Below are 24,384 nucleotides of genomic sequence, written 5' to 3' on the forward strand. Positions count from 1 at the left end.
TATAAGTATGCCTCAGGATTCAGACTTTGTAACATCTATAAATATGTCTCAGGGCTCCGAGGAAGCTATAGAAATGTATTGTGAGACTTGTCATAGCAACGGCAAAGATGAATCTGCCATTGCATTTTGCGTCAACTGTGTGGAATATTTCTGTAAAGGATGCTTGTGGTTCCATACAAGATTTTTACCTGATCATAAACATTTGGAAAATAGTGACATGCCGCAAGACGTCTGTCTTGAAAAATGCTCAGTTCATACTGACCAAATAATAAAGTTCTACTGCGATACATGTGACAAGTTTGCATGCAAGGATTGCAAGAATAGTCACGAAACCTGTCGAAAAGTAAGCCACGTCCCACAACTTGTAAATGGTATAGAAAACGGGCAAGAACTGAAAGAGATAGAACAGAAACTTGAACAAGTTGGTAATAAACTCAGAGACATAGACAAAGCAGTTGATGACAATACACAAACAATTGAGAGGAATAAAGATGACGCAACATTTGCTATAGAAAGTCAGGCAGACAACGTTGTCAAAATGATTGATAAAAACAAAGACAAACTGAAAGTGAAAGTTGGAAAAATGAAACAGAGTGACAGCACTAAGCTGAAAAATATATCCTTAAATTACAAAAAATTGAAATCGTATGTGGAAACAATGAAGCACCAAATAAAGAATCAAAAAGACACAGCCCAAAGATGTAAATTGTTCATGACATTGAAGAAAGCAAAAAAAGATATAAGAGACCTTGACAGAAAGCTAAGTGACCTAAAGAAAGAGAATGTGGTGCTGGAATACAAATTTGAACCTGGTACAAAACTGAAAACTCTTGCTGAAAATGAAGCCGACTTTGGAAAAATTGTTACAGGAGGAAAAGGACAGAAAACTAAGGTGACTTTTGTGCAGGACATTAACGTGAAAGCTGAAAATGAGCAACTGGACTGTGCAATATGGAGTATGTGCCTATTCCCTGAAAACTTCCTGATAGCATGCGATGGAAGAAACTGCTCCATCAAATCCATAGATTTAAGGACTAATAAGATGAAATCAGTGTTGCCCATGAGTAACCCAATTTGTGTAAGTCGGATGAGCTACAACAAACTTGTTGTGTCTTGTATCAGTGTTAGTGAGTTAAGCCTCATTTCTGTATCCATGTCAGGTATTTTACATCTTCTTGACCAAAAGATTAAAACTGAAATGCCATGCTGGGATGCTGTTTGCAAAAATGATCAGATCATTGTAGCCTTGTTTCAAGTAAAATCACCGTCAGCTGGAAAAATTCAAATTCTGAACACAAATGGGGTAGTATTAAATTCATTTCAGACTAATTTCATGAGCAAAAGTTTCCGAATTTCAAAAATTGCTCTCAGTTCTGACCAAACCTCATTGTTCATGATAGACCTCATGAAAGACATAGTTATACAAATGACAGTTGATGGTGAAGTAAAAGCTCTGTATGAGAATGAAAATTGTAGACAGCTCAATGGTTTGGTAGCCAGCCAGTCTGGGTCAGTCTTTGTCTGTGACAGTGGGTCATACCAAATCCACAATTTATCGGCAGACTGCAGCAATTCAGAGGTCTTACTGGATCAGTCACATGGTCTCTGGCGACCAATCTCTATTGCCTATTCTGACAAAGAGGGCCAATTCTATGTAGGGCAAGCACATCAAAACTGTATCAAAGTATACAAACACTAGAAGCTAAGTCCTTTACCTGCAACCATAGCACCACTGATTTGGTTGACACTGTAAAATCCAACTTTTCTAACAAAAAATTAGTAATACCTAGGTAACCATTTATATAAATCAGAGCTCTCTAAGTAAAGACCTAACAGCATGGTAAAAGGTTTAATATGTGAAGATGGTAAAATAACACACAGGTACATAGAACATGTTTATCAAACAAACAATTCTGCTACATACATGGGCAACACTGAAAGAATCTAAACAAATATTGTGTGTGCACTTTCATGTCTCTGAAAATTATAGACCTGAAATTTTGCATATCATTTTATCAAATACATATCGCGGGCTTAGCGCAAAACGGTTGTAACTTATATGAAATAAAGAAGGAGTTACAACCGTTTTGCGCTAAGCCTGCGATATCACTGTTACTTTTCTTTTGTTCTGTGTTTTCTTTTGTTGTTGAAGTTGGTTTCTGTTTGTTTTGTTTTGGTAGAAGCTGACAGATTTTGAAATTTTCCGTTGTATTTTTGTAAATATGAAAAGCTTGTTAATTTGTTTTTGATCATTATATTGCAAGGAAGAGTACTGTGAAATTTGGGTTGGCATGAAGTTTTGCAGATTCCATCAAAACAGAAATATTGATTGTCAAGACATTAATTTGTGCATTTCAAATACTGAAGATGAAATGAAGATGTGAATTTTATTTGTCAGAATTTAATTCTATCCAACAAATCCATGAAAATTAATCTCGCTTAAAGGCCCATAATGCTTTAAAGGTGAAATAAAGACAAATGAATAGACATAAATCTTGAAAAAAGACTAAACATTTTGAAATATACTACTAAACATTACGATAGCTGTGCAATATTCCCTTGAAAGCAATACATGTACAGAGAAACGAACGATTGTTTTTGTTTTTTTCTCAGACTGACATGGGTGGTCATTTTGTCCTACTTTCGCTTTTCTGTAATAGGTTGGAAATTCTTTGAATATCCGTTTAAAGATGCACGACAAAATAACTGTATTTCCATGGTGGTGATTATACACGGTTTGCATGAAAAATATGAGATGTACAAAATATTAGTTTCAAACTGATAGTGACATATATTAGGCCAAGACAATGTGTTTAATGTCTAAAATTGTATTGAATTCATGTAGCCATATGTACATAAATCAGTGTATTTAGGTAAATTTCAATCACAATTTGTTTCTACAATGTAAGATAGTTGTTCATTTATATTCTTAAAACTATGCTGAAAAGAGATTAACTGAAAAAGTTTGCAGACGAAGTTGTGAAAACACTTTTATTCGGAAGGGCTTAAATTGTCCTTCCGAAAAGTTGTAGTATAGCTGTTTATTACCTGCATTACAAGAATGGTTTTCATGAAGTTTTTGTGAGTAACAAAAATGTTGAATTCCCTATGCTATTTTTAGTTTGTAAAAATCACGTTATCGTTTCGACTTATGATATATCTTGCATCTATTCATAAATTATAGTCTCATTTTGGAGGATTCTTCCGAAAAAATACGAAGATGCGCGACGGGTACTTTCGGTTTGAAATAGGCAAAAAGTTTTGTTTGGTTATTCTTGAACATATTTATGACTATTTGGTCAGATCCGATGCAGTGGGTCATATTTTCAGTAAATAGGAAGTCTCAGCTACAAACTCTGGTTTTCATATTATACTCGTTCGGGATTTAGTAGTGGACCTTTAAATTTTTATCATAAAAACATGGTTAGAAAAGCACTACTTTTAATATTGCGCATGAACGATTATAGTTAGAGCCATAAAGGGAGGTAATAAAAACAATAGATTCAATAAAACATTCTAGTATATTCAGCAATATTCAAACCTTTGACAAATGTTAAAGAAAAGAAAGTAATTATCAGAAATATTTATTTACTTGGGTTTTACAGCACACCAACACAGTATAGGTTATATGGTGCCAAATTTTGGTTTCACATCTCATTTACATCGAAATAAAAACATGAGGTATGGAATCAAAATTTGCATACCTGCTGGAATCACAGAGTTACAGCAAAACCAAGAGTTAAGACCCTATTAGTCGCTTCTTACAATCATGCAAGGTAGTGGTTCCAATTCTTTTCATACACAGATCATCCCAGAACCACATGAAATAGGATTTAACAAGTAATTAATGTACCGGTATTTTATGTTTATAATGGAAAATGTGGCAGCCACATTTTAAACAAAGGCATTATGAGCCTTTATTATTTATGATTTCACTTTTCTGTAAATAATGTATCATACTTAATTATCGACAAGTATCTTATTTACTAAATGTTATCCATCAGAAAAACATTGAAGACTGTAAGAATTAATTGCATTATTTTATTTTACAATGTACATTAAATCTGTATATATAGCATTCTGTACTAATTGTAAATAAACTGCAGAGAAACACATTCCTTTTTATTCTTTGTCTTTTTTACTTCTGAATTTACATCCACAACAAAAATTATGGCCACTGTTACTTCACTGTTTTAACGGTGCTCATCAGGCATTGTTTAGGCAATAGGAATCATGTATTTACATTTAGTAACAAACTTTTGCAAGCTATGGATAGCTCCTTCATTTTAACCTTTAGCCTGCTGGCAGCAAATGGTTTTGCCTTTGCGACCAGTGCAGACCAAGATCAGCCTTCACGTCTGTGCAGGCTGATCATGGTCTGCACTGTTTGCTGTTCAGTCAGTAAATTTTCAGTGAACATCCCTTGGAATAATAAATGGTACTGCCCAAATTGAATGATAGACCATTTCACTGTAGAAATTAAGCAGGGTAATGGTTAAAGAATAGAAGTCCCAGCATGGCTTGATACCACAGTAACCAAGGACAAGTAATTCAAAATAAATTATTTGAAGAATCTAGTCATCAGATTTATTTACTTATTATACCAGATTTATATAGAGCTATATAAATCTGGTATAATAAATAAATAAATAAATAAATAATATTCAAAATAAATGATTTGAAGAATCTAGTCATCAGATTTATTTATTTATTATACCAGATTTATATAGAGCTATATAAATCTGGTATAATAAATAAGTAAATAAATGATATTCAAAATAAATGATTTGAAGAATCTAGTCATCAGATCACCACTCTCAACATCTTTTGTAAAATATACTGCAGTGCTAGCAACTATTAGTCTTGCTACCAATTAAATAATCTTTTTTTTATTTTTCTTATTCATTTCTCTTCTATATTCTGCCCTATTTTTCTTGACTCTGATTTACCCAATGTTTTGAGAAGAAAAGGGACATAATAACCGTTGTGCTTATGCCGAGAGGCCCTACAACGTATTCATCCAGATCCAGAATAAAAAAATTTTGAATAGTCTCAGGAGTTATCTCCAGCATCTGAACAAAGACTAGCATGGTATATGCATTACAATTATCTGTAAAACGAATAAATTTAAGTCTCCTCAGAGGTGTTTACTCTATAGAAATATATCACTGTATTTGATAATTAGGTTGTTCCATAATATATTTGATGTAACTAAACTCAGAAACCTACCACAAGCACTCAAAGCCTTACAGACACCTGGATCTAGTGATGTAAGTCACAAGGAAATCCTAAAGATAAAACTCACCTTTGTGAAATTCAAAAACAAAGAAGTTTCTCTAGATTGGGTAATTTTCACTTTAAAGCCTTATCTAGTTATTTCATGGTGTTAGCAGGTCTATTTACAGTGTTAAGAATTCACAATGTGACTTGAATTTTAAGACATAATGCATATAAATAGTCTCAAATATTGTGAATTCATGAGTGGTATTATTCACAAATATAACAAATATAAAACCAAAGTATTAGTCAATCTACTGTAGCAAAGAAAACTTACTCCTGGTACTGTTTTTCCTGATTCCGAACCCTCTTGAAGCTTTCTCTGATCACATCTTTGTAAGTAGGAGCATCCAGAGTAATAACAGTCAAGAAATATATTAATTACTTTTTATTATATACATCATATGTAAGATAAGTACTATTTCAATGCATTGCAAATGCATAGTCAATTAGAAGTGCTGTCTATTTTGACAGTCTTCTAATATGATTATTAGTGACAAATGTGACCATAGTTATGAGGATATTGTTACATCAGAGAACGAAAAATAAACCTCACAGTCCATGACTTTCTTTTCACTACCTACAGTTAGTGTATTCCCTTAGAGCCATATTTTGGGCCCCGTGCGACTGGAAAAAAGATTAATGGCGACATATACCATTCTGTTCCATAATGTCTGAAGTTCATTCTAAGCCATGTTGCCAGTGTGAGAATTCTGCGACTGGACTGAGTTATGACATCATCAAAATGGCAGCCATTTATTAAAAATTAAATATATCATAATCTTCTAATGATTGATAGATTTCTTTGTTTTTGTTGCTGAAAGTGAAGTTTGTTGTAGTTTACATCATACACATACGTAATTATTTAGCATTATGTTATTTCAAATAAAAGAAACGTCATTTATACAATATTAAAGATATATATATATATTATGCCCAAATTTCGTATTTCAATATAAGAACAATTATTGCATATCATTCATGGAATTATAAAATAACAATGTGAGTATGAAAGGTAGTGAGGTAGTGTGTAAGGTTTATATACTACATTGTAGTTAATGTGTAAGTAAACACAGTATGGATATATTACGCTACTAAAACTCTGGAACTTAATTTGAAGCAAATGGTTGTTATTTTACGAACATTGGTGATTGCAGTATGCACCGTTAGTTTAAATATTTAGCCAAGGTAAAGATGTTTAATGGGAATTTCTAGGTTTAGATCAATATGTAATGATGAAATATTTATGTAAAAGGTGAGCGTAGTATATCTTTCAAGAGAAGTGAAATAAAGGAAAAGCTTTGATGAAGTAATTTCTATGCCACATTGTAATTAAATGCAAATCAAAATAGAGATCTGTCGATAATGTTTTAACATCTGTTTGTTAATATCTTCTCTGTATTGTTTTAAATATTATTGTTTTAAACATGTAAATATGTACCAAAATGTCTGATCACAGCATCACTAAGCTCCAGTTGCACAACTTTGCACGATATGGAAACTATGTACGGGTATGATATATAAAACATACGGTGGTAAAATATGCCCTATCGCTTATGCAACAGCCTTTTCTACAATTCGATAATGCATTTAATATGATGATTGTGATTTCCCTGACACAGACTGACGTTGCATGTTGGTAAAGAGATTGTGATAGAGCCGCGTCACGGACACAATGGATCGCGCTAAAATCAGATGCGAAAGCAATAGTCAAATGTGACTGAAAATAAACAAACGCCCCTAGAACTAACTATAAGTGTTGTACTGATTCTTGTAGGAAACAAGAGCACTGCAATGCAAAGCAATATACGTCCGACCCTCTGGCATGTCACTCCTAAGTGTGACCTTGACCTTGAAAATAGTCATCTGAAAAGTATGCTCTGCATGGTGTCTCAAGGTGGTGAACGTTTGTGCCAAGTGTCTTTAAAATCCTTCAAGCAGTTCAAGAGTTACATAGTGGACAAGAAGCAAGAGTCATATGACTTTTGATCCCCAAGTGTGACCTTGACCTTTAAGTGTGTCATTCAAAACATGCGCTCTGCATGTCGTCTCAATGTGGTGAACATTTGTGTCAAGTTATTTCGAAATCCTTCAATGGGTTCAAGGGTTACAGAGCGGACACGAAATTGCTTACGGACTGATGGACAAACGAACACCAGCGCCATAATATAATACGCCCCCTTCGGGGGTATAAAATGCTTTTGTTTTCTGCCAAGACAGGCAATTGCAAATATTAGTTGTTGAAATAGGCCAATGCTCTGTGGGTGAAAAATTAACAACGGCAATCAAACAGTCTTACAATAATTCAAATACGTCTAAATTCGGCAATAAACACAAAATATGCAAAGCTACTGTCTATGAAATGAATACATAGCAATTCAGTTTTTGGACAGAAAGGTAAACATACAAGAACTTTCCTCTTCAGCTAAATTATATACGGAAAAATGATACTCATCCCTCAGGCTAGTACTTAAAGGACCAGTAACAGTTACTGCTGATAATCAAGATCTTATTTGGAAGTCCATACCTATTTCATTGCATGTTATCTACGTTGGTTGATCCTGGGTCCTTCTTTCCGCAGAAAGCAAGAATGACAATTTGAACATGTCAAGGACAGTCACGTTCCCAACTTGCCACAGAATCTTATGTGCTCGACCCTTACATATACTCATACATCCACAAACCTACTGCAACTATTTGTGGTTATAACTAATAGCATTTACAGGTTGCAGCCGGTGTATTATACATTAAACATCAAGAAGCATAAAGCTAAAATACTTCTTATGCGGGTTATATATTCATGTAGACTACTCTTAGCCAATTAGAATCAGAGAGCTAATAATAACAATAATAATAATATATGGTAACCGTTCGCTAATCAGGTTGTCTATATTCCAAGAAAATTTGTGAATGGTCGCCATATGTTCTTTGCCGTTGACAATTGTGATTTCAAGAAAGACACTTTTGATAGCAAGAATGCTGTCGTAGAACTGTTATGAAAATTCTCCAAAAATGTTATTAAATGTTGTGCCAGCTCTTGACTATTGATAAAATTATCACAGAACTTTCAAGAGTTCTCAGAATGCCAGGCGATGGCAAATGTTTCATCATCCAGTTGCGATACACATCATGAAAAGTTTTCTTCTCGCAAACTCGGCTAAAATGACCGACATATTCTAAAAAGAAGGTAACAATCCAAATTATGTACTATGGAAAGTTTATTGCTTAAAGAGTCCATTATTGTTCAATAAAGTTTTGAGATTCTATGGGAACTATTAATCCTAACTTTTGAAAGTTTCTATCAAAATAAAACATATCTATCAGGAAAGAAGCGTTAGAAGAAAAAGGTAGGAAATCTAATCATTGCATTTGGTCAAGTGTGAATGTTTAAAGTCATTGTGGAGTTCAACGGTGGGCCAGCAAATTGGTACAGTGTTCATATGTAGCATAGACACAAAGCACACATAAATTGCTAAAGCACTATTGGAATATGATGATATTCGTATATTTTGATGGTATAGCATATACCAAATAAATATATTCAACAAGAAAATAATCTGTGGAAATAAAGTGGGTGGGGTAAGATATATTATTGTTATTTTATTATTTCACATTATTTAATTGTTTATATACTTCAATATTGTTATTGTATTGACAAAAAATAATCTAGGATGGAAAACCAAAGTTAATAAGATGAAGTTTTGCTGTGTAACATAAATAAATAAATTATGAATTACGCTAAGTTATATTTTCAAACTTGGCCACCATTTTGATGACGTCATAGAGCTCGGACTGGCGACATGTCTTTTTGTGACATTCTGACATGGTCTAACAGTTTGGTATATGTCGCCATTAATCTTTTTTGATCACATGGGATCCCCGTTCTGAATACACTAAGTTGAACTTTTCCTTCATATACATAATTTATATCTAGAAAGTGATGGTCACACTCTGGAATTCAGCACAAAACATTCAAATTAAAACATTCCCCACAATTTGTTTGTTGGTTTGGGTTTTGAAAACAATTTTACCTCAGCCTGTCAGTTATATAAAATAGTAAGTTTACCAAATCAGTGTCTGGATATATGTTACAAGCAATAATATTTTCCTCTTAAGGTAGTGGATAAGTAATGACAATAGGCAAGTAATGTATTCTCTGTATGCAATTTCGACATTCAATCTTTTGCAGGAATTTACATATGGGTTGAGCTACATTTACTTCCGAAAAATGCCAACTGCATTTCGAGAATAAGTAATTACATAGAAATGGCCTACTGTCAATATGGGTCAACTACCTTAAGTAACTAACTTCTTCACCAAAATGAACCACAGGTGGAGCAAGAATGACCTAAGATGCAATGTCTTCAGTCAGTTGTCACTTCCTAACAGTGAGATTGCTAAACTAAGTTACTTTCAAATATTACTGTAAGTCAGGGCTTTTCATCTGGTAATTGGGAAGAGGCCTTGGCCAATTCCAAGCAATAATTGCCATTTTGGGGAAAAAAGTCAATTTCTGAAACAGGGCCTTCCATTCTAAAACTGAAACATTTCCAATTTGCTAAGAACAATTCCAAGATATTTTACCAATTGGGAAGTTTCTCTGCTATATCTGAGAATAACTGAGTTCTTATTTCCAAATTGGAAGTGGACAAATACTGGCCTCAAATATATAATGATGAAAAGCTCCGCATGTTTACATATTAAAAGGATATGGAGGTAAAGTGTGTTCCTCTGTTCTCTGTACCAGGAAGACCTGTCCAGCCTCTCTGGTTAGATTTTTCACTCGTAGAAAATGGGCAACCAGGGGGCTCTGCCCATAAAGATTGTACAAGGATGTGGTTGTGTCTGCCCCTCTGCAGGCTGGATGGGACTGAAAATGGACCAAAAGAAATTGTTAATCTTTGTTGATAATACAATTAAATTTTCTGTTTTTTTTTTTTAGTAAAAACATGTACCACATGTTTTCTGAAATGTATGCTCCCCAGGATGTTGTAAAAAATGTCACATTTTGGAAAGCGGAAGCCCTAATCTACATTCATTATTTACAAGTTTAACTGAACTATGATGATAATGACTGAGCTTACTGATGATCACTACCACTTGGAGCACTCAAAGAAGAATAAAAAAGAAGGCCATGATGGCCCTATATAGCTCACTAGTTTCACAGCTAAAACAGGTACAACTAGAAACATTTCTGTCAAATCTGATCCATAACATATACATATAAAGCAGTACCTCCTCCTTTGGTTTTGGTTCTTTATGAGCAGCGGCCATCATTTTGATTACTTGTTCTGATTGGCTTTCCATCTTGTCCCGCTGTGAATCATCGTACTCTTCAAAAGTTGTCTCCCTTATAGGAGTCAATGCCTCAATGAGTTTACGTGGGTCTACTGGCTTTGGTTGTTTGCCACGTTTGTGAGGACTGACAGCTGGTTTAGGTTCAGAAACTTCAGCTACTATTGCAAAGAAAACATTATTATGTAAAAAGTACTGTAATCATGCTTTTTTTTCTTATTTTTTTAAATCTTGTAACAGAAATGGTGGATCAAATAGTACTGTCCAGAAGCTGCAGTAATATAAACAAACATCTTACTGAACTAACTGTACAATACTGAAGAAGTATCAATTTATCATAATATCAAATAATTGAAGCAAAAAGCAGGTATGAACTAAATGTATGCTGTTAATCTGTCGCAAGTGTAAAAGGTAACAACATACTTTTTCCATCATGAGAAGACGATGACGCTGATGATGATGGTACTTTACTAGACCCACTCCTCTTGTCTGAGTTGTCCTTTGACAACCTGCCCCTTCTCCTCCCTTTCCGTCTCGAGTGTGCTGACAGGTTGGATGCAGTCTGAGACAAGGAGGCTGAGGATGCATACCTACTGATGTTGCTTGAAATCAATGAATCAAGGAAGTCAAAGTTCACTGATGTTGAGGCTGGAAAATAATCACCACATTGATAAGAATATTTGTTAAAACTAAATCAGTCACTATATACCAAAATTTTGCAATACTGATTAAACACTTCTGTAATACAACTAAAATATTCAAAAAGCAAAACTGTATTTCCTCTTGTTCTACAGTATTAGTTTGTTTCTCATTTGCATTATTGTTCAATCTATAAGAAATGCTCGGGAAACATTTTCTCACGATGCTGCTTTACCATATACCTACACTTAATTCCACGGACAGAAACTAAACAATATGGACAAGAACACTGATGATGCCTCAAAAACATTGCTAATTAACCATGTATCGCTAGCACAATTCATAGATTTACTGGTCATTCTTAATTACAATGAATATTTAGCTAAGCACCGTAATATGAATCTTAGTATATTCTGTTGAAAGGTAAGAAATATATAAACTGAAGTGAACATACATTTTTTCTTGGTAGCATTGAGTATTTCCTCTCTCATTTTGATGTTTGGTGGTTCTAGTTTCTCCATGTTCCACTTTAACCATATTCTAGGTGCTGGCTTGATACCTTTAATATTCATAAATTCAAATAAATCAAGTGATCTCCAAAGTTGGAAGCAATCAAAATTTGTTTGAGCTTCTATGAAACCATGACATACATGCACAAGGACATACCTAAAAAAATATCTGTAAGTATATATTCATTTTTCTGCTGTTTGCTGTAGACATTAAGTCACAATGTTAACTGTTACATATTGTGTACTCCAGGTATGAAAGGTGATCAAGCATACTTAAGCAATGTCCACTTTATGACATTTTTTTCATTTCTAGCATTGTGAGAGCTTTATTTAATGAACAAAAAGCAGAGAGTTAGATCCCTATTTATCATTTTGTTATGAAATTTTGAAATTGCTCCCTTTTAATACAAAAGTATTCAGGAAGTAAACGATTTCTTTTGATTTTAATATAATTTATAATTTTACAATTGCATTTGACAGATATTGAGATATTACAACAATCTGATTCAAAAAGTTTTAAAAGACATGTAGCTTTTGAATTCATTTATTTCAAATATATCCTGGTTGTGCAACATGAACAGTTAAAGGGAGAGAATTATAATTTTATAAACCTGCATTTCTAATGAATTTCAAAATAACATATATCTTTTTCAATGTAAATCTTTGACAAGCATAATACAATAGTTCTCATATTCATATCATTCCTTAGACAAAGTATATTTATCAAATTAGTTAGGCAACAAAGACAGGAAAACCAAATTTTAAAAGTACCTCTAAAGAATATCTAACAAGTATTATGCACTAGGTGTAAATGATCACTTGTTAAACTTTCTAACAAATCCATTAATTCATCAAAACCTGATTAATCCCCTTAAAGTTACAACTGAGTATCTAGCAGTAAAAATCTGGATCATCCAGTAAGTTAGCTAGATGGCTTCATCACACATTTATTTGACCATAGACGATACATACTGTGCAGAGACTAGGTATAAGAAATCAGATAGAGGCAGAAAGTGGCTGTAACAAGTTGCTTATGCATTAGCATTCACCAAAATTCAATAACGATTTGAATAAATGTGTTTCATTAATTAATAGAATAATACTCAAGCTAAATTTTCAAAAGTATGTTTGTTTTGTTGGGTTTTTGGTCATACTAATATAACTTATTCGGTATATGTCAACTAGAAGTCTTTCTACCTTTCATGGTAGCGAAAGACCCTAGTATGTCCCTCCACATAGAATGTCAGGGATCGGAATGTACCTGATGACAAAATCAACCAATTGCTAGCAGGCTAGATAGATTGATAACATAAATGAATTCCATACATCTGAAATGAGGTTGAGAATCAAGCATTAAGCAATTAAAAGTTAGCCAGGGCAACTAACCATTCGTAAAGGTCCTTCAGTTTTCAAAACAGCCATCCATACATATGGATATAATCTGGTAACCTGAAGACTTGCATATATCTTTATGTACATGTTACCTACCTGCTATCCATCCATAGACTAAGCTGACTAGATCCTCCTTGAAGTCTTCACCAAACTGCCGGTATGAGTCAGGAAAACAGTGACAATATGCAGCATATACTGCTTGGGATACCAAGCTCGGGTAATCCTGTTTAAACACAAAATAGACAAATTTGTGTGTTTTTGAAGAGGTGTAATGATACAAAAAAATTTATCTATGCTAACTTAGGCTAAAGCAAGAGAAAAACATGCTGAATAAGGTTTATACTTTATAGACCTATTTTTGCTTTCACTTTAACTGGGCCCAGTTGTTCGAAACTTTAACAGGCTGTTAAACTAACCGCTGGTTAAATTTTGATTCAAAATATTTGTCTTTGTGGGAAACACTAGTATAATGTTTTGATCTTACTGTAAAGACATTTAAGCGCTCATAATCCTTAACTCATAATTTTGTTTTTCTAAGTCTTCTAAGATGTTGAATTATAACCCTTAAAATTAATCGACTGTTAGCTTAATCGCCTGTTAAAAGTTTCGAACAACCGGGTCCAATTTATTGTTCTAGCATGTACTATTAATATATATGTATATTTACACAGACATGTGAAAGGTTAAGGTTGTGCTTACAGAATAAAGCAAAGTTTGTCTGTACATATATAATGCATTAATGCAATATGAAATATATTCACAAGTTTTTCCCTCATTCTTCTAAATGAATAATTATTTAACATGTCATTCACAGGAAACTTCCTCGAGAAAAACCAGAACTAAATCAGTAAAAAAAATTAAGTACTCGACACTCTATTAAAACATAAACAGTTAGTACTGACCTTGAAGAAAACATCTCTGTATGCAGGGTTATTCACGTACCACATCAGTTTTACATAATTAAAGGCAGTTCTGTTGAACAATTTGATCTGAGCATTCTTACTTGCCTGGAACTTCTCCAGAAATAAATACCAAAATATATCCTGCAATAGAATATAAAATAAAGAACACCATCAAAAGGTGGTCAAGGGAAAAAATTTCATCTGAAGTTTGAATGTCAAAAAGAAAATCATTTTTAATCTAGAATTATCATTCAATAACATTTTGGAGTTCAGTTCTTTTCAAGAAAATGTATTTTGTACTACACATATGACATATTTTGTTTACCTGATACAGAAAACAACTGGAAACATTGATATTCAGTTTTATATTCCAGATACAAACAATAATCACACCAAATTAACCTAATGGTGGTTTGTTTGATATGATTCAGCATCGATTTTCAACAGCCAATAATACAACAGCAATTAGACAACCTAACTAACAGACAACCCTGGTTTCTTATCAGGAAGAACATTGCAACAATTTTCAAAAACAAATCAGGTGGAGAGACAAATGAGCCGTGCCATGAGAAAACCAACATAGTGGGTTTGCGACCAGCATGGATCCAGACCAGCCTGCGCATCCGCGCAGTCTGGTCAGGATCCATGCTGTTCACTTTCGAAGCCTATTGGAATTAGAGAAACTGTTAGCGAACAGCATGGATCCTGACCAGACTGCGCGGATGCGCAGGCTGATCTGGATCCATGCTGGTCGCAAACCCACTATGTTGGTTTTCTCATGGCACGGCTCAAATAATTACATAATGTTTTCTGTGAAACCATGGAAAAGAACACTCACCTCCCCTGGGGATCAAATTCTCAACTTCCAATTATTGGGTTGTTAGCGACCCTCCAGGGGTATATGTAGGGTCAGTATGATAAATGGAAGGGAGGTGGGGGTGCAAGGCATTAGCCAAGACCCTATATTTATCATACAGACCCAACATATTTTCAAGGATGGTCACTAACTAACCCTATAAATAATTTGCTTTATTGTTCACTTATATTTAGCCTAGAACAACATGAAAATCTACTGACCCTCCATAGAAATATACGGGGTCGCCATGTGACCACCTTTGAACCAATGAAAATACTAGAATCCTTATGGAAGGTAAAACAAATGATCCGCACCATGAGAAAACAAACTCAGTGGTTTTGCAACCAGCATGGATCCAGACCAGCCTGCGCATCAGTGCTGTCTGGTCAGGATCCATGCTGTTTGCTAACATTTTCTCTAATTGCAATAGGCTTTTGAAAGTGAACAGGCTGGTCTGGATCCATGCTGGTCCCAAAGCCACTATGTTGGTTTTCTCATGGTGTGGCTCAAATAGCTGTATGCTCCATCTACTGAACCAACTACTGAGAAAACACAGAATAAAGCTTCTGTGTCACAACAATATACCTTACCTGAAACACAGCCTGGGACATTGGAGAATAAAACCATTTCTCAAAGTCTGGACGATACTGAGGCTAGAAACAGAAAGTCAATATTTAATGTTTTGTGATGCATGGGAGGCTTTATTTTAAAGAAATTCCCTTTCTTGAATAAGTACTTAAAATATATTATAAGAATATAATAATGGCATCAGTCTGTGTTTTGTTGGTTTAAATATAGCTGTCTGGAAGTTACAGAAGTGTACACCAGTAGTAACTAGTTCTCTGCAAGTAAATAACAGCTTTCCCTGAAAATCTGAGATGAGGACAAGTAATGTTAGATGTGTGTTTCTTAATTATCGAAAAGAACATTTTTCTCTGCCTTAGAATCAATCCCATGACTCTCTGGACTGATTATCAGCGGTTATATCAATTAAGGTTTAAAGACTGAAATTTAAACCCTGACTTGCATATGAACCTAGATTCTTTTTATTAAGTTAGTTGGACCAACATTATGTTCACTGCACTTTGTTGTTTATAAGACAATTATACAACAACCTTTCTACCAAGGTCCATGGTAGCCGAAGCTGCCTTCTTCAGCATTTCCCTGGCAGGTATTTCATCTGGCAGATCTGACAGCTCTGTCGGGTCATAGCCTGGGTACTGGTGTAACTAGAAATATGAGAGAAACATTTTTTCCATTTATCATCTACGCATTTATTAATGTGTAAAAACGTTCAAAATTGTTGGTCACATTCTGAGTTACAGAACTTCAGATAATATCAAGGAAGAAATTATTATCTGACACAAAATTAATGTATCACAAAGAAAAAACATCATCAATAAAACATTAATGTGGTTAAAAGAGAAATATTTTTGTGAGTAATGAAGTTTTGCAACTCACAATTTTCATTTATTTTTTTTTTTTGCTAAAATTAGTACTGACAAAACTTCAGTACTTTTATGGTAAAATGGTAAAAATATGACTAAACTTGCAATATTTAACTGTTTTTAAACTTTGGTCAAACTGATATATCTTATATTACAGGAGGTCTTATTTACATGCAACAGTAAGTTCACTGCTGACTGTTTTAGGCAGTCAAACTTTTAGCACAGCTGTTAATTTTCAAGATGGCTGCAAACCTTAACTGTCCAGAACAATTCTTCTCTCTCCCCTTCTATTAATCTTCATATGTAAGTTAGTTTTGGATAACTGTAAAATTCAAATTCAATAAATGATACATACCTCAACAAATTTTGGCTTTCCAGTGTCTTTCTTTGCCTGCAATGTTCAAGATGTAGGAAAAATATAAAATATCTTTAATAATAATATTATTACACTTTTAAATTTTTAGGTGGGGACTGCTTTAAACAAAGTTTATCATTTATAACTGTACAAAGAATCAAAAAATGTAATATTATTAAATGCTTATATTAAACAGAAGGAAGACTTTTTACCACAAGAAAAAGCATTCCACTCCCAAGATTTTGAGGAAAAATTGGGAGGGTGTATTATACACAGATGTACAAAATACATGGGTATCTACAGTATAACAATGTAAGAGCTATTGCCGTTCTGTACCTAATAGATGTATAAAATTTACCTGAACTTTACTGGATGACAAACTGATCTTGGAAATGTTCTTCACTCTTTCACTTCTGCCAGGTAAGAATGCTGTAATAGATTGCAATAATTTAACATTACAGTCAATTAGACTTCATTGCTGATAACCAGCACTATACTAGAAATCAAATCATACCGACTATATCCATAGTTCTGTGTCTGTATTCTGAAGCTGCTAAATATGGATATTACTTAAGTAATAAATTGAATACAAAAAAAGTAAATGTGCTGATTTAAAAACAAGCAAAACAACTAATTTTAGACAAAAAGAATAAATATCCATGTATCTGAACTTTGCACTGTGGTAAATCAGATCATAAACCACAATAAGATATTGTTCATTTTCATTATTACATGCACATTGAAATATATTGATAAAAATTATGCTGATTTTTTTATCAGATAATAATCAGACATCATGTGGCATTTTGATGTCATAATTGATGTCTCTCCCCAGTCCAAAGCTTTACGTGTCAACCGTTGTGTTTTGCAGATTTAATCATTGTTGTTTTCATTCTTTGTTTAACTACCGGGTAAGCAACAAATCATATTATGTAAGAATCTCAAATATTTATAGGTTAGAATATTAACTTTTAAGTGAACATAAGTTAACTTCAATGAATATAATAATTTCTCAGATTTTTCTTTGACAAGGGCCTCTAGACTTTAATCCAGCAGTAGCTGTATTCAGTCTCAGCTGATACTTACTCTGCTTAAGGGTGTAATATCCAGCAAATCTGTTTAATTCTTTCTGCTCTCTCTCTGAAACGAAATTTAATAGGAACCCATAATAGAAATTGTATAAATCTATTTGATCAAAATAAATAAACTGCAGTTATTTATACCCCCTTCACATCTACGATTTTTCTTACGATTTGTGACGAATTGCACAAAATCGTAAAAGTTCACCGATTCCTCACATTTACGAACTATTTAAGAGCTGTTAACGATCAAATTGCGATTTATTCCGATTTATTACGACGCATTTACGACTAAAATTACCGATTTGTTCCGAGTAATTACGGATCAATACGATCGTTTCACGAGCTATTTACGAGTTATTTACGAGCTGTTGCGAGTGAATTACGGTATATCATGATTCACCAAAGGCTTTACGAGTACATTACGATTTGTTTACGAGTTGTTACGAGTAGTTACGTGTTAGATACAAGTATTTACAAATATCATGCTTTTACAATTTAAATTTGCACGAAGGCGAGCATGCTCTCCTCTTTTTGTTGACTACTTTCTTTTTAGGTGGCATTGTTGCAGATAGGATTGAAGTCTCACTCCTTTGACGTATTGACAGCAATGAAAGGAACTGTCTGATTTGACAGCTTTTATAACTCTCATAAATCGTAAAGCATACGTACGGACTTGTAAAGTACTCGTAAAGTGCCCGTAACAAATCGTAAACCCCTTGTACCGCATCGTGAAAGAAATCGTAAGAACTCATAAGAACTCGTATACACATCGTAAACACATCGTATTTAATCGTAAAACAAAGTCTTTACCATACATTTACGAGAGCTTACGAGTGGATTACATGTTGTTTACGATACTTACGACTTGTTACGAGCTCTTTATGAGCTATTCACCGATAATTCAAATCGGGGACGATCGTAAGAAATTTTTGACATGTCAAAAATTTTACCTCAACGTTCACGATTGCTTGCGATCTCCTGCGAGTAGTGCCGAGCTATTTACGACTACGGACGAGCTGTTTACGATTGCCTGCGACTGCCTACGAGTTGGCAAATTGTAAGGAATCGTAAGAAAAAATCGTAGATGTGAAGGGGGTATTAGGGACTTTTTCCAGATATACACCATTCAGTCAAAATTTTCAAAAATCAAAACACATAAAATGGGTGTTATAATTTCAAAATTCATTAATAAATACCCTAAAATCATTTTATATTGTGACCCCTTACAGAAGCAAGCCTCTGTGGGGTACATGCTGCATATTTGCTGTGTATATGCCGTGAACACAGTAGTACGCCAGAGGAGTACATTTTACATACACCGCATGCTGCGTACTATTTCGACGAGTACACAGCATGTACGCAGGAGGTCACTAGTACACTTCAAGTACGCAGCACAGACTCTGAAAATTTAAGGAGTACACTGCAAGTACACCGGAGGGACTTGTACAAGAAAATAGTACACTGCATGTACACCACAGATACTTTGAAATTTGTGCAGTACACTTCATATACGCGGGAAAGACTTGTACAATTTCTTTTGGCATTTATACTTGGTTTTTTTTATAAGTTAAAGTCTGAAGTAAACTTCAAATACGCGGGAGGGACTTGTTCATTTTCTTTTGGTGTTTATACTTTGAATTTTTTTAGGTAAAAGTCTGAAGTACACTTCATGCAGGAAGGATTTGTACATTCTTTTTTTTTCTTTTTGGAAGCAAGAACTTGATTTCTGAGTAACTTTTATCTTAATAGCATAAAATAGTTCAGATTACCGGTATTCTGAACAATGAAAATTTGCCAAACTATTTGCAATGTTCATTTGTGAAGCTTACATCTTAGTGATTTCTGAGCTGCACCTTGCATGCAGTGTAAAAATATATTCTTTTTCATTTTGAATTAATCCTGGAGCTTTCTAACTTGGATAATAGAAAAGCCTTATTTGAACTTCGTTGCATTACATTTTGTAATATTATACATGAAATAATTACCAAGATAATGCCTCAACAGCGCCCGAATGAGAAGAATTAATAGCTCTCACTGTTATTTGAATACTCTTAAGCAAAACACCATTCTATCATGTTTTATAAAGGCTTTAATGCTCATTATGTTAACTCATTAAGGCCTCACCAAATTAAAAAGTTGTTCATCAGATTTGCCGCTCGTATATTTTCAGAACGTTTTTGGCTAATTGCGCTCGCCCCATTGGAAAAAATCAATCCAAAATTTTTTGGTGCGCTACTTTTTACGGACGTAAAAGTGTATAAATGCTTATATAATTCCAGTCCTAGATTGTTCTCAGATGGATTTTAATCAAAATAAATACATACTACGCACACATCGTCTATAATAAATCATAACACTTATATTTAGTTGCATTAAAGTTGTTTCCCCTTGATGCAGTTACGCCATTTTCTTCAAATGTTTACCAAATTACATGCTACAAAAATTGATTTATTTCATTGAAAAGTGGATGAAGAAAAGCATACAAATTTATTTGATGACATCAATCTACATTATTTTGGTAAGGGTAAATACTTACTGATGCATGTCACTTTTCTTTTTTCTGTTTTTTTTTTCTGTCCAAATGATCAGCATTTGCATACGAAAGTTGGTGGGGTAAGGAATTTACATTATCACAGCAGTTTCGCCACAAGAGTACATAGCATGTATCCAGCAGGAGTACACAGCATGTACGCCGCAGGACTCGGGCCAGGAGTACACAGCATGTACGTTGCAGGAGTACACAGCATGTACGCTGCAGGGGTAGTACACCGCAGGCTCATTTGCATGTGAAAAGTGTATGTGCCGCGTACATGCTGCGTACTATTTCCCGCATAATAAATTCCTCCAGCGTACATCCTGTGTACTATGTAGTCCACAGCATGTACGCAGCAAGTAGTATGCGGCAGAGCTCATTTGCATGTCAAAAGTGTACTACAAACGTACTATCGGTGTATGTGCGGTGTATATCCTGCGTACTATTTAAAGCCCTTGATTTCAGTACATATCATGTACGCATCATATACGCTGTATGTACACAGCAAGAGTATGCAGCAGGCCTTTTTCTTCTGTAAGGGACCATTTCATTTCATGGTTTTGACTGGGAATTTTTCTTGTTCATTAGGATTTAATTTCGTAGACTGACTTTACAGCGAAATCAATAAATTTTAAAGTTAGTCCCCAACAAAAAAATAAAGATTTCACAGTATTATTCAAGTTGATTTATTAAATGTTAGTATGAGGATGTAAAGTCAAATAAATGTCTAATTATATCACTGTTTTAATGTGTGAGTTTGCTATATAGAAATAATTCAAAATTATTTATAGACACTGTAATCCTTAGAATTACTTTTATATGTGTTTCAAGAGTTTTAAAAAGAAGTTGTGACTGTGAGTTTAATCACAAATTTGCAATATAAGGGACTAGAGTAATCTTCAGAATCAAAATTGTTTAGCAAACCTTTCCTTTCAATAATCTCTCTTCCAACTGAACTTCTTGGTCTGTCACTGCGGAGTAGTTGTTCTTCTTGATGATCTGAGGCCCTGCTCTCTACAACCAGCTGGGTGTACTTCTGCAGTTTCCTATCTAATTTGCTGATCTTTTTATTTACTTCTTCAATTGATCCAATTAAAAATGCTGAGAAGTGTTGTTAAGGAAATGTTCAATGTTCACTTGAAAAATGTGTTGTGTTTCATATTTGCTTTGAACACCAAATTTAACAGTGTTTCTGTGTTGTGCAACTGAAACTTTCTTCTATAATTATACACTAGTACTAATATGCATTTTCTGCAAGCAACTGACAATTCAATTAACCTTCTTACATGGAATAGTGGCAGAGGTCTTAATTTCGCCCAGCATGGGCTCCAAGTGTGAACATCTTGGACTAGACCCCAAATATAACAGTCTCAGGAAAAGTGTGCAGCCTCGACCAGGACTCAAACCTTCGGCTAACCATGCCAATGCTCTACAAACTGAGCTACCGAGGCCACCCAATACGAGAACCGCTAGACTAGTAATGAATGATGAAAGCTTCAAGTATATGAACAACCCTCAAGTCCGCTTCCTGGAAAACCAGTTTACTAGTGTCTTATGTGAAAGAAGTGACTAGGGTCTGGTTACCGGACCTCTAGTCCCGGAGTCAAGTGGTTGGATTACCAATATACATGTACTGTTATTGCTGGCAAAACTTCTGATTAGTTGTCACAAAGTTGCTGTTAATACGTTTTTTGTAAATATTTTATTTCTCGGGTCCGAGGACTGAGACATATAAAACAGATTTTACAGTGATGTCTGGTAGTCATTGTTATTTATTTACCCAAGCAGTAAAATGAATTCAACGATTCAAGAGCACAATCAATGTCTTAATACTAAAGAGAACATTAAGTTTATTATATTTAATTCATCAGTCCCATGGAAAAGCAAGAATTTGATAAAAGCTTCCGATTATGGCGTATAAATTGCTTATCATTTATCCAATTTGCGACCATATTTTTCCTGGAATAAAAGAATTATAAATACTTCTACTTCCTGTCACTTACAATATATCTAAAATGACAAGAAAAATAATGAGTGTAAACTTTTGAAATCATCATCTGTTTTTAAAGATAAAATATAGTCTCCTCTTTGTAAATATCGTTCTAAGTATTCATATTGATTACCGGACCTCTAGACAGCCCTGTACAGGTTGTCTAGAGGTCGGGCAACAAGACCAGACCTCTTAGACTCCGGGTCTAGATGTCTGGTTACCGGACCCCTAGCCACTAGCTGCCTTATGAGAAGGCGTGATCTTGACCCAAGTTAGTCTAATTAATTGTACGCGAGTCGTGATACTGTGATAATTTTTGCACAGGTCAATATCTCTCCTCTGCATACAACATAGGAAGGACCTCTTCTGTGGTGAACCTTCTGTGATGATTATACGCTGAGATTTTTAAATCGCATTTTAACTAAGAAAAACAAAAGTATTAGTTTCTCTCTCTCTCTACACTACATGCTGCCAGAGGAAAACACTGCAGCAATTACAAGGCAGAGACTGAAGCACTCACGAAGGCCGTCTCAATGGTTGAAGACTCGGCAGAAGAAAGCTCCTCAGTCGTCTTTCTCACAGATCTATGCACTGTCTGTCATGGAAGCTCTGATCAACAATAAAGCTCTGCAGCTAGCCAGGAGAATGCAGAGCCTGAGTATAACCTGCAAAGTAGCACTTCAGAGGATTCCATCCCATTGTGGACTTGCAGGCAATGAAGAGGCAGACAAACTGGCTAAGCTAGGAGCTCAGTCAGAACAACCAACAGAACCTGCGAGTTACAAGAAGAAAGTGACCATCATCAAGACACTAACGAGACCAAGGATGGAGGAAGATGCTTTTCATCTCCTTGATCGGTCTGAACAAGTGATGATGGTCAGGCTCCGCTCAGGGCACAACAAGCTCAATGCTCACATGTTCAAGAAATACAGACTGGCATCATCGCCAACTTGTCAATGTGGTGAGGAAGATCAGACTGCGGACCGTATACTTCAGAGATGTAAAAGGCATGACCAGGAGCGAGCTGCGACTTGGCCGATAGATACCTCAATCCACCAGAAACTGTATGGAGGCATTGAGGATCTGCGGCAAACCACAAGTTTCATCGAGGCTACTGGTCTGACAGTGTAGTCGCGTAAGAGAAGAAGAAGAAAAGTATTAGTGAAATCTTAAGATACCTGGAAAGAATATCTATTTTTTCCTTCCATTCAATAGATATTTATGTGAATGAACATCACAACACAAGTTTGACACTTCTTCTTCTTCTTCCAATAATATGCTGGGCCCTCTCTGGAGCAACATCGCATATGTGACTGTACAATGCCGTTGTGAGGCGTGGCGTGCAAGTAAAGTGGTTAAAATCTGATAAAAACCCCTAGTTTGGGTGACTAGTGGAGTCTGGCTACCCCAGCCTTGAAGGACTCCAAGGTCTGGGCGGTCGCGATGGACTCTGGGAGCTGGTTCCACAACCGGATGCCAGCAGGGAAGAACGAGTGGCGGTACACGTCACTTCTGCAGAAGGGTAGCATGTACTTCTGGCTATGGCCACGGGTGGACAGTGCTGCTGGGTGTAGATATGTATTCCGGGGAATGGCAACTAGGTCGTTGGTAATCCGGTACATCATAACCAGCTTTGCATCGGTCCGCCGCTGCTGTAGCGTGTCCCAGTCGAGTTTCTGGATCATTGCACTGGTGCTACTGGTGGTTCTGTAGTCGCCCATAACAAAGCTAGCTGCTCTTAGTAACGCTGTACCCCTTCCAGCTGGGTGATGTTCTTGCTGGTATGCGGGTCCCAGGCTGGCGAGGCATATTCCAGTATGGGCTTGACTAGGCTGGTGTAGCACTGGACCTTGATGTTTCTAGGGCACCTGATCAGGTTTCTGCGGAGAAAGCCTAGGGTGTTGTTGGCCTTTCTCGTCTTGTCTTCTATGTGGGCATTCCAGGTCAGGTTGTCTGCTATGGTCACTCCAAGGTATTTTCCGGTTTTGGAGAAGTTCAGGTTATGGCCATGGATGGAATAGGAGGCTTTGATGAGATTTCTTTTCCTTGAGATGCGTATGACTTCGCATTTGGCAGGGTTAAATGACATCTGCCAATCAGATTCCC

General features: G+C 35.2%; 1 protein-coding gene across 1 annotated transcript in view; it reads right to left on the reverse strand.

The window, feature by feature from the left end:
* The window catches only part of LOC128548341 (protein FAM227A-like), a 39,088-nt gene extending 15,089 nt beyond the window's left edge, over positions 1–23,999 (reverse strand). The window contains exons 1-14 of the mRNA XM_053522879.1: positions 23,685–23,999; positions 21,213–21,402; positions 17,760–17,813; positions 17,032–17,102; positions 16,674–16,709; positions 15,986–16,099; positions 15,461–15,523; positions 14,015–14,155; positions 13,209–13,335; positions 11,666–11,770; positions 10,996–11,220; positions 10,513–10,733; positions 9,990–10,147; positions 5,555–5,632 (exon numbers count right to left, since the gene is read on the reverse strand). Of these exons, the coding sequence (XP_053378854.1) occupies positions 5,555–5,632; positions 9,990–10,147; positions 10,513–10,733; positions 10,996–11,220; positions 11,666–11,770; positions 13,209–13,335; positions 14,015–14,155; positions 15,461–15,523; positions 15,986–16,099; positions 16,674–16,709; positions 17,032–17,102; positions 17,760–17,813; positions 21,213–21,402; positions 23,685–23,999 (1,898 nt within the window). The remainder of the gene's footprint in view (positions 1–5,554; positions 5,633–9,989; positions 10,148–10,512; positions 10,734–10,995; positions 11,221–11,665; positions 11,771–13,208; positions 13,336–14,014; positions 14,156–15,460; positions 15,524–15,985; positions 16,100–16,673; positions 16,710–17,031; positions 17,103–17,759; positions 17,814–21,212; positions 21,403–23,684) is intronic.
* Between the last annotated feature and the right edge of the window lie 385 nt (positions 24,000–24,384).

The sequence above is a fragment of the Mercenaria mercenaria genome, chromosome 2 (assembly GCF_021730395.1).
Source record: "Mercenaria mercenaria strain notata chromosome 2, MADL_Memer_1, whole genome shotgun sequence".
Taxonomy (NCBI): Eukaryota; Metazoa; Mollusca; class Bivalvia; order Venerida; family Veneridae; genus Mercenaria; species Mercenaria mercenaria.